Source organism: Balaenoptera ricei, chromosome 6 (genome assembly GCF_028023285.1).
Source record: "Balaenoptera ricei isolate mBalRic1 chromosome 6, mBalRic1.hap2, whole genome shotgun sequence".
NCBI classification, from domain to species: Eukaryota; Metazoa; Chordata; class Mammalia; order Artiodactyla; family Balaenopteridae; genus Balaenoptera; species Balaenoptera ricei.
The window spans coordinates 109,427,929-109,439,948 of NC_082644.1; the positions used below are offsets into that span (position 1 = coordinate 109,427,929).

General features: G+C 37.2%; 1 protein-coding gene across 2 annotated transcripts in view; it reads right to left on the minus strand.

Annotated features, from left to right (window-relative positions):
- Window positions 1-12,020, minus strand: part of C5 (complement C5) — a 79,241-nt gene that overhangs the window by 59,384 nt on the left and 7,837 nt on the right. The window contains exons 4-8 of one of the 2 annotated variants that reach the window (XM_059925511.1): window positions 8,324-8,394; window positions 7,009-7,100; window positions 4,928-5,010; window positions 2,517-2,607; window positions 600-714 (exon numbers count right to left, since the gene is read on the minus strand). In XM_059925511.1, coding sequence (XP_059781494.1) covers window positions 600-714; window positions 2,517-2,607; window positions 4,928-5,010; window positions 7,009-7,100; window positions 8,324-8,394 — 452 coding nt within the window. Of the gene's footprint in view, window positions 1-599; window positions 715-2,516; window positions 2,608-4,927; window positions 5,011-7,008; window positions 7,122-8,323; window positions 8,395-12,020 lie in introns of both variants that reach the window. The other variant, XM_059925510.1, reaches the window with a different exon arrangement.

Genomic DNA, 12,020 nt, shown 5'->3' on the forward strand with positions numbered 1-12,020 from the left:
GATAATTCTTTGTTGTGGGGCACTGCCCTGAAGGAGTTTCACAGCATCCCTGGCCTCTACCCACTAAGTGCCCGTATGATCCTCTTCCCCAGTTGTGACAACCACAAATGTCTCTGGACATTACCAAATGTCCCCATGGGGGTAAAAATCATCCCTGGTTGAGAACCACTGCAATAAAGTGTGAAACGTGCTCCACTGAGAGCGACTCAAGGCCTGAGGGAGTAGAAAGTGTGTCTACATTGAGACAAAGAATGAGAAGGAATTAGCTGGGCAAAGAAGAGGCAGGAGGGGACAAAGGGAAAGAGCATTCCCAAGCAGAAGGAGCAGCTCTGCAAAGACCTGGAGGCAAGAGAGACTAGGGTAATTTTGAGAAACTGGAGTGACCAGTGCAAGGGAGAAGAAAGGGAGAGATGGGCTGGCGAGGGGAGCTGATGCCAAGGAAAGTGAACTTTATCCTAAGGATAGTGAAAAACCAACGGAGGATTTTAAGTTTCAATTTCCACACCTATATAAAATGAGAGATTGGACTAGATGATTCTGAAGTCACTTTCCATCTCTAGCATTCATGATGGATCTTTAGGTACAAGTGAACCTCTTACCATTGTGCTTTGCATTGCTTTTTGCATCATTTCTTTTTGATTATCTTTTAAGTCTTCTCTTATTCCAAAAGAGATATAAACGTCAGCCTCGTTGATGACTTTATTATAAAAATATCTGTCAAACAATCATACCATAAAATTGTTTTGCTAACAGGGTTACAATAATAAAATCTGGATAAAATATAACAATTCAAAATTACATAAAGCACTTGATACACTTTAAAGTGCCTTCCATACACTGTTATATTTCATCCTCATAAAGCTACAATAATAAAGCCAAAGTACAGATTTTTATTACTATGTGCTAGATGAAAAAAACTGATCTTGAGGAGATCAAAAGAGTCAGATCTGGGGCCCTTTCTTACAGGACACATCACTTCCTCAATGATTTTGATACCAGTGGAGAGCTGCTCTTTATCTTCTTTTATGTCTTTAAAAGCAGCATGTCCGATCTCACAGTTATATGTTCTTTTTTAAAATTCTAACTGCATATTTCCTTTTTTAGTTTAGAATTAAAGTAATAATAAAGAAAACTTTCTGCACAGCAAATACTATAGCAAGAGCTAACTTTCCTTATTCATAGTTTGAACAAAAAAAGTAAGTCTCTCCATTAAAAGAAGTCAATTTCTACAATTCTCTGTCAAGTGAGCCTTTTATGCTGGTTTAGATTAAGGGACAAACACTCTATTTGAGCAATAAATGCTAGTAAGAGAGGCAGTATAGGGTAGCATTTGAGGGCATGGATTCTGGAACGAGACAGGCCAAGTGACTTACTAGCTGTATGATCTTGGGCAAATTATTTAACATTTATGTACCTCCGTTTTTCCATTTGTAACGTGGGTATAGTAACAGTATCTACCTCATAGAGTTTTCATAAAGCTTAAATGAGCTAATATATACAGAGTGCTTTCAAAAGTGCCTGACACATATAGTTATATAAATTGGTTAATGTTATTAATAACTACAGTATATTGTCATTTTTAAATGACCTAAGCTTTTGTGGTAGATTGCTTGCAAAAATAACCCCAATTCTCCACCTCCCCCTGTATCCACCACTTTTGCAGCTCCTTGGGTGTGAAGGGAGTCTATTTCCTTTGCGCTGGTCTTGTAATTTGCTTTGGTCAAAAGAATGTGTTGGAAGTGATGGTGTGCCAGTCCCAAAGTGTAAACCTCAAGAGGACTTTTATGCTCCCATTTTCTCTCTTTGAGCATTGCTGCTGTTACAGGCTAGCCAGTTGGTTGATGAGAAACACACATGGTCCAATCATCCTTGTAGCTTCAGTCAACTGCTAGCCAGCTGCCAGGCATGTGAGTAAGACCTCCGTAAACCAGCTGGCCCCCAGCTGACCTGCCAACTGACTACAGGCACATGGGCGAGCCCCACTGAAGTCGGCCTGGCCCAGGTCAGCAGAACTGCCCAGCTGACTCGTAAATGGCTATGGTTTTAAGGCATTGGATCTTAGAGTAGTTATGCAGCATTAGCTGGCTGATTAAGCCATTAAAAATGACAAGAAGTGAAGGTTTCATATCTCAGTCCCAATATCCTAAGTCATGCTGGTTCCTAAACATACACATTGAACTTAAATCTTTAGGATTTTTTTTCCCCCTCTGGTGAGTAACCAACAAAGCTAAAATCAGAATCAGCTAAAATCAGTATGAGCTAATAAACTATAGGCATGGTGTCTTCTCAATCAGTCGGTTTCAAAGTCATGGAAGACATTGCCACTAAATCACAGATCTCAGCGATATATAAATCTATCAACTCAACACGTTGTACACCTTAAACTTGCACAATGTTATATGTCAATTATATCTCAATAAAACTGGAAAAAGATCACACATCTCACTCTGGGCAACTGTCACCAGAGTTGGAATTCAGTTTAGCTAGATAATCTGAAAAAAAAAAAACTTTCTTACCTTGCTTTTATAGTAATTTCAAAATTATTAAAGTCCTTATAACCAATGAAATTATTTTCTGTTTCTATTGAGATAGAAAAGTGTGGCATCACTGAAAATAAAAACAAAGAGGCAACATTACCATTTAATTTAGAGTAGTCTTTAAATCATAGCAACCAACTGTATTTCTGAATTAGTTGGATAAGCTGTTACATCAGCACAACATCCACCTTGTCATCATTATCATCAACAACAACACTATCTTTGGGGAGCCTCCCATTCTACCAATCAGAGGTCAATCCATCCTCTATGTACTGGAAGCACTTTACTTATACTTTGATTTCAGCACTTATTATAGGCAATCGATTATTTCCTCCACTAGAGTATTGGCTCCTTGAAACAAAAAAGACTATTCTCTTTTTATCTTTGTATGTCTCCCCCTCTCATCCTTCTCATGAATCGCAAATATAGTACATGCTCAACAAATGTTTATTACTTTCAAAATGGAAAAAGAAATTTCTTGCTTATTTAATATTTCCCTTTTTTGTCTAGTAGAAAAATCCATCCAGTCTCCAAATTCCAACATAAAACTCTCACTTTAGTCAAGAAGAGAGAGCTTACAATTAGCTACAAGAAAGAACTTTCATGCAAAATTAAAAATTAGGGCAGAAAGGAAGGAGGGTTTTTTCCTGTTTTTGGAATCTTGATTGCCCAAGAGAAAACAATTTCACCTGTCAAAATGGCACTGTCTTCTCTTTATATTAACTCAGACTGTGTACTGAGGCTTACAGATTCTATTAACCTGCACAACAGTTAGTAGAAAATTGGGTGATTGTATGACCTTGATATTGTAGACAAAGACTGACACAGGAGAGTAAGTGAGATAGTTGGCTTCAGATATGGCTTATGTGTTTTCTAGATGGTGAAAAACAGAAGAAAAAGAGCAATGCAATTTGTTGCTCTGGGCTGCATTCCTATGTTATTAAAGATCAAGGCAGATGTGTTCTCCCCAGGATATGAAGTAGAGGAAAATATTTCATCCTTTCATCCAGTACCTAGGTGCCATGTAGCCTGCATACTCCTGCCAACAGTGATATACCAATGAACAAGACACAAACCCTGCCCTTAATGAGCTCACAGTCAAGCAGGGAAGACAGGCATAAGCAAAGAATTACACAAACACCTAAATGACAGATGACAGTTATGAAAACTGATATAAATAGGTACAGGGAATCCTTCCCAGGAAAGAGAATTTAGGGAAAACTTCACTGAATAAATGGCTTTTCAACTGAGACTTGAAAGGTGAGTAGGAGTTGGCTAGGCAAGAGGGAGAGGGAGGGTGTTGCAGGCAGGTGGAACATCAAATGCAAAGTCACCATTCCTGGAGTGGTATAAATGAGGCTGAAAAGGAGGTGGGAATGAGGAGATACTGGGGACTTTTCAATAGAGAAATAACATGACAAAGTTTGCATTCCAAGGTTATTTTGGCTAATACCAAGGGAGAATATCTTCGAAGCAGAGACAGCAATTAGCGGGGGTTGCGGTAGACCAGGAGGGAGCCTGTTGGTAAAATCAATGGGTGGCTGCAGATAATAAGAGGTGGATGAATTTTAGATATCTACAAGAAGCAGCAAAAACACTTGGAGGAAGGGGGATCAGTCAGGATTATATGTTATTTGGAGCCTATAATTTTTAAAGTTGAGTTTCATTATAATAAATTTGCTTTGTCACCGTTTGTTAATTGTTAAAATTCGTGTTGTTTATTCGCCACATTATTATGAGTCTCCTGGGGAATAAAAAAATGACTTCAAGAAAAAGAAAGTTAAATTTGATATCAGAGCACACAAATACTCTAGTAAACAACCACAAGAAATGGAAAGATTAAGCTGTTTATATGTTAATTATTAGTCCATTAATATGATTGATTTCAAAATAAGAATATCTTAAATTTTTGGATCAATGTATTAGGAATTTGTGAGCTAGAAGGAAAATAGCACTGGACTAGGGGTAAGGAAATCCAAATGTTCTTGTTCTGTCACTAACTGGTTGTAATGAATTGAGTAAATCATCTATTAGTCTTACCAGGTTCTGTTCACCTCAACTCTGATTGTTTAAGTTTCTCCTAAAATCATAATTCTGGAAAGGACCTTAACTAGTCAACTTCCTCAGGGGACTACGTCTCTTGAGGCTCTATAAAGAGGAAGACAAGTCCAGAGAGACTGGTGTGCTTGTTCAGGGTTACCAAGGGCAGCTAGAACTACAGCCTAGGCATTTGGACAACTCTTCCCACCCCCTTGAGCAGTACTTCTAACCATACCTGCAAGTGGCCTCATCTTCATCTGGGAGTGATTTTGCATTAAGTTCATTCATGAAAAGAATTATTGCAAAAATACTAACTCTTTATAGGTAAACTTTTAATTGTCAGAAATTACCATATTCTTTAATTTCAAAATATGCGGTTCCAGTTGTTGAAAAGTCTTCTTTATATTTAGCTCGAATTGTCCACACACCATATCTATGGAAGCAAAATATTTATAATTACAGAAGTCATCAAATGGTTTTAATTCACCCAAAGAAAATCTAATCAATTCCCATTTTAAAGAGGGAAAGGTAAGTAAAGATGCATATAGCCTACGTACTTTTTTCTCGACGACAGATTTTAAAGCAATAAACAGAAATAACTGAGCATTTTCAAGATAATAGAAATTGTTTAGTAATTAGTTTTCATACACTGTGATTTTTTTCAGGTATTTTTATCTCAATATAATAGCTTTGATTTGAAGAGCTTATGATACTTGAAAATTTACTAATCCTGGAGCTTAATTATACTAACATAATACTAAAATCCACCCTGTAGTAGAAAATCCATAACAATGTCTCTAGAAACATATAATCCAGGTCAAGCCTATCCAGATGATAAAATTCACACTTCACATAAATGAAATTTTGGTTGGGGACAAAATATGGTTTGTTTAAAGAGGAAAATGATCTGAGTTTAACAACCTTCATTCAAAAATATTGACTGAGAACTGGATTAAGCACTGGAGATAAAAAATGAAGATAGAAGAGATCCTGTCTTCCCAGAGTTACTAGTCCATGGGAGTCCAAATTCCCACTTTCACGTTTAGTAGCAGATTGGACTTGAGAAAATTACTTAGATTCATTTGTGAAATGGGAAAAATAAAATCTATCTTGCACATTGGTTATGCAATCAATAAAGTTTAATATTATGGTTATCGTCATCATTTACACAAAGAACATTTATCAAGTGCCTGTTATGTTGAGGTGCTAGTGATTCAAAAGTGACCAATACGGACAAGACCCCTGTCCTCAAGGAGTTTACAGTCTAGTGGGGAGTAAAAGGCAAGTAAATTAATAAATAATTACTTACAAAACTGAGATAAGTGCCATGAAGAAAATAAACAAGAGAGTAAAAGGAAGAGAGAGACTACATTAGATCATGCATCCAGGGATAGCCTCTTTGAAAAGGGAGCATTTACCCTGTGTCCTAAAGAATGAAAGGAAGCCAGCCTTGTAAAGAGCAAGGTGAAATACATTCTAAGCAGAGGGGACAACATGTGCAAATGTACTGGGGTAAGACAATACTGGTCATGGCTGACATAATCTGTCATGGAGCAAATGACATAAGATGAAGTTGGAGAAATGATAATAATTATAAAATAATTGGATAAATTCTGTGCTATGGAGCATGTAATATTTTCAAGGAAGTACAAAATTTAAAAATTATCCAAATTATTTAAATCCCCCAATTTCATCCAAATTTCTAGAAAATTTTCAGTACAGTGAATTAACTGCAAACTCCATTCTAGAGGGCAGACAAAAATGACCATAAAAAGATTTTGCTTTAAAGTGATATTGTAGTCATTTTATAGGTGCACTTATTTGTCCTCCTCTAAGTTCCCTGGAGACAGGGACTGTGGATTCTTTATTTCTGTTTTGAATTTCTCATTCCCGTTGTACTTTGCATATACCAGGAATGTGTTCACTAAATTTTTTTCACATTGGGCTCTGTTCTTAATCCTTTAGCATGTGGCCAAATGGAGGAAATTAATAACACCCTCCCTCTTGAAAACTGTCTTCTGGTATTCTGTGCAGTAAAGACTACAGGGGACCAATATTTTTACAACTCTCAGAGCTAGGCATGGGACAATACCAGCCTTTTAGACGGATAGTCTATTAGATTCCTTGAAGGGTGGAGGGTTGACGGTTTTCATCGGAAGAAAAAAAAAGGCCTGGGGACTGTTTTTTGCCTCTTCCAAATTTTAATTTCTATACGTAAAGAGGATTGGTAAGAAGTATTGGGAGTGGTTTGTTTGTTTTGCCAGAACCTGAGCCTAGCTTCTAATTAGACTTGAAAAGAGTTTGCATATCCTCATTTCACCTACTCTTTGTTAACACTAGGTGGCTCCATTTGATTGGTTATCTACCTCACAACCAGAAGTTCCAGATGTGCTTTTTAGAGAAAACTTTATTAACAAATACTTTAAAATACTTAGGATTAGATGGAATCTTGAAGTCAGGAAAAGAGATAATTCCAGTATAATCATTTTCTTCTACCATGTCAACTTCTGATCCTTCAGGATCCTTTGAATAAAAACAAACAACCTCAAATCACATAAATCACATTTTAAAAATTAACTGATTATATTGTCTTTGATCTACAGAAATATTTACTAACAAATATCCATGTCTTCAAATTAAATATGAAGGGGGAAAATCATTTAAATGTTGTGAAACGCAAATATGGTTCATGTAAGCCACTTCCCTCCCTCTTTTTGGACCCTCTTCCATCTCTTGCCTCAGCAGAAAAAAAAAAAAAAGTAAATCAGTGTCCAGGGTATCCTAGTCTCAGTTATCTAGAAGATTCAACTCTCTATTGTACGACTAAAAAAAAAAGAAGTATGACAAAAACTGATGTTATAATGAACCAAATATGAACTTACATGCTTTACAGATACCTGAATCTAAATTTTGTATGTGTTCATCTGAAGCTTTCCAAAGCAAATATGCTATAAAATGCATTTATTAGCTAGACATTTTGTAAGTTTGCAGTCTATGTCAATAGTTATCCACCACAATCTTGGAACACTCTGGATGCTTCTCAAGTAATTCATTATAAAATAGTCAGATGTTAAAGTTTGTGAAAGTTTTATGATTTTTGTAAGTTATGAAGGATTCAAGGTTATTCCTATACAATCCTCTTTTTCATTTGTGTTCTGTTAAGGTTTTCAGCTTTTTGGTTCTTTGAGTAGGAGGAAAGGTGCTGCAACCTATAGTGAAGGACCAATTACTAGTACACCTACTGTTAATAGGTGAGCAGTTATTTCCCCACAAAAATTTGTAGGGTTGTGACACGAATTGGGAAGACCATGGGAGTTTATTTCACACGTGCATATCATCTGTTACGTATGTCATGGCTGATGAAAAGCTAATAACAGTTGATCTTTATCTCATGGGTTAGCACTATTTTTCATGTGTTAGTATGTTAGTTACTAAAGTCTAAACTGCTCAAGTGTATTGTACAAATAAAAAATCTCATACATAATAGGTATTCAATTAATTCTTAGTGATTGATCAGTGTTCTTCAAGAAATAAATCATGAAGGATATATTTAAATGATTTAGTTCAAAACATAACTTGTTGAGATTTCATTTTCATGAGGTTTTTACATATTGTAGAGGTATAAACCTACAATTTTATACTCACAGAAAGTGTTCAGTAATCATTTCCTGAACACAATGAGTTAGTATGGTGTGAAGGCAGGATTATGGAACAGAGTATCTCATCCAAATAAATAACATACTTACTATGAAAGTTAAGACAGTTTCTCTTTTGGCTGGCTTCAAGTCATCATTCAGTGAATAAACTCTAACCTTTACTGTAAGAATAATTGATATCATCAAAAACTTTCCTAAGCACAGTATTTTGATTTTTTACAATAATCACCCTTAAAAGAGATGAGCCTCATTTAAAAAATCCAATACACAGTCATACATGAAAATCCATATTTAAAAGAAAGAAAAAGTTAGTTTGTAGACATATACATACAAATGATTTTTTTCTTTTAAAGAGAATCCTTTTGGATTCCTTTAAAGAGCTACTTTCTAGTGAATTTAAAGTACAGTTCACTTTATTAAAATATATTTACATACATCTTTTTGGGAACAAATATATAGTACAAAATTAGTTATATCTGTAATTAGGCCACTGTTTATAAAGAATTTCATAGTAGCAAAATAGTGGTGTCTACCATATGGTTATATCGGAGTATAATAAATTGTCTCATATTAAAGTTGAAGATTTTAATGGAAAATTAAGTAGTTTGTTTCAGACATTATACACTCTTACAACAAGGCCCCAAATTGTCTCTTATTGTTACTAAAGATAGCATTGAATTCTATGGTTTTGTTATATTTATTGAGCCAGATCCTACAATTGTTCTCTCATTGTTAAAAGAATAATGGCAGGGGCTCAATAACAATTAGTTCTCTTCCACTTCTTTCTGTCAGTTAATAGATCCCCACCTTTTAAACAAAAGCATCAGCTTAGCTTTTAACTCATAGCTGCTTGAGACATGCTGATCTAGTCCCTTCCAATGACATATTATAATTTCTCTAGGGTTTTACTGATGCTCAAATCACTTCATGGCCAAAACTTTAACCACAAAATAAAATTGATCCGATGCCATAAACCTTTTAAAGGGTCGGTATTATGCAAAGCTCTACACAAGAAGCCACGAGTTAAGCGCTCTAAAATTGGTTTCACTATACCATAAGATCAAAGCAAAATGCTCAGTAAATCCGTTCACTCTGCTGTCCCTCATCCCTGTCTCCCTCCTCGAGTCCTCCCTCCTGCTTTATGAACATACCTGGTCCAGGCCTGAGCATCACTGGGATGCTGCCAGAGGCAATATGCCACAAAAGAGCTCAGGCCCTCGAGTTCAAAACTCTCGTTTCACTCCTGCCTCTGCCACTTTCTAATGTGACCCAGAGCAGGATACCTAATCCCTCTACACCTTAGTTCCCGCATCTGTAAGATAGGACTGCTAGCATCTGCTACATAGTATGTGAACCTAAATGAGACAAAGCTTTTGCATAACCCGGCACATAATAACTAATCAATAAATGTTTATTATTTTTATTTTATATTATTTCTACGGCTACTACTTGTCCACTTTCTAACCCATTTTGTGTTAGGTTAGAAAATTAATCTTGTCTTCATAGCAATGGTGTATCAAAGGCAAGATCAATAATTTTTTTGTACCAAAGATATAGCTTATTAATTTTAAAATGTATATTGAATGCCTTCTATGTGCAGACACTATGCTAGGCACAGAGTTATGGTGGTGACAAATCAGACATGGAATCCCTCTAATGGAGTGGAGGAGAGAGGCAAACACGAGATGACACAAGTAAATGTAAAATTCCAGGGGTAGGAAGTGCCATAAAAGACACTCCCTGGCTTTCTGAGTGTGGAAGAGGGAGCTTTGAAGCAGAGAAGGCTGCCCTTTATGGGATGGCACGTAAGGGTTGAGTAGGAGTTAAGAAGGCAAGGAAGGGGCATGAATATACCAGGAAGAGGTGCACAAGCTTTACTGTGGATGGGAAAATGGTGTGAGAAAGCAACTGAAAAGAGGTCAGCTTGGCTGGTGTCCACCGATGAAGGGGAACATGGCGGGTGATAAGGTTGGAGGGGAAGGCAGGACACAGGCTGTGTGAAATTGAAGGATTTTGGTCAATACTCTGAAGTCCTTTGTCCTATAAAGCCTTGAAGATTTAAGCCTCTATCCTAAAGATGCTTATAAGAAAAATCCCTCAATGATCTTCAGATTAAATGTGTGCATTGGGACATTAGAGCTATAAACAGCAAGATGTAATCAATTTTTAAAAGAATTACTTCTCAGTAATTCTTTTTCTTCTGTGTAAATAAGGCTTTATGCTATCCCACAGATTAAATGATAATGGGAAATACTTTCCTAGTGCTTACTCTGTGGTAGGCAGTGTTTGAAGTATTGACACATATGAATTCACTTAACTCTCACAACAACTCTATGAGGTAAGTTCTATTATTATCTCCATTATACAGATGAGGAAAATGGGGCTGAGAAATATTAACTCACACAGGGTCACAGAGCTAATAAGAGCCCTAGCTGGCACTTGAACCCGACAATTTGGCTCCAGAGTCTGCTTTTAACCACTATACTTCACTACTTCTCACTAATGAGTCAATATTTATTTATTTATTTTTAAAGATTTATTTACTTTTTAAAATTTATTCATTTATTTATTTATTTTGGCTGCGCTGGGTCTTAGCCGCGGCACCCAGGATCTTTGTTGTGGCACGCGGGATCTTTTAGTTGCAGCATGCTAACTCTTAGTTGCAGCATGCATGCAGGATCTAGTTCCCTGACCAGGGATCGAACCCTGGCCCCCTGCATTGGGAGCGCAGAGTCTTACCCACTGGACCACCAGGGAAGTCCCAATGAGTCAATATTTAGAGGAGTGGCTTCCCTGGTGGCACAGTGGTTAAGAATCTGCCTGCCAACCCAGGAGACACGGGTTCGAGCCCTGGTCCGGGAAGATCCCACATGCTGAAGAGCAACTAAGCCTGCGAGCCACAACTACTGAGCCTGCATGCCACAACTACTGAAGCCCACGTGCCTAGAGCCCATGCTCTGCAACGAGAAGCCACCGCGCACCGCAACGAAGAGTAGCCCCCACTCGCCACAACTAGAGAAAGCCCGCGCACAGCAACGAAGACCCAACACAGCCAAAAATAAATAAATACATTTATTAAAAAAAGAAATTTAGAAGAAAGTTCTCTAGTTCTCCTCTATGATTAGAATAGATGAGGATACCACATCTTCTTACACTAAAGTTCCGACAAAGAAATAACATATGAGGCTGTTCTTAATTTATTTTTTTAAGATTTTTTTTGATGTGGACCATTTTTAAAGTCTTCACTGAATCTGTTATAATACTGCTTCTGTTTTATGTTTTGGTCTTTTGGCCACAAGGCATGTGGGATCTTAGCTTCCCGATCAGGGATCGAACCCGCATCCCCTGCATTAGAAGGCGGATTCTTAACCACTGTACCGCCGGGGAAGTCCCAAGGCTGTTCTTAAGGAAAGCCTTGATAGCTAAGAGAGGTCCCAGGCTCTGGGTATCAGACTACTTGTTGGACAAAGATGAGGATGCTAAATAGTAGGTAGTGTCAACAGGACCCAATTAATGAAGGTCCTCTAACATAGGAGGAACACAAGGGTATGGATATATTTGTTTCTGGGTATGATGTTTAAAAAGAGCCCAAGCTTTATGGGCAGAGACTATCTCCATGTACACCAAGTCATCTTGGAGTCAAGAGAGTACTATTCTGGCTATGATATTCTGCCCAAGCCGAAAGCAATACCCCACCCTCTCTAGGCCTTTCCTTTATGAGCTGGTCATAACAGTAGCTCCTGCTAAAAAGGTAGTGGTGCAGGCCTGTTCCACTCCATACTATCAA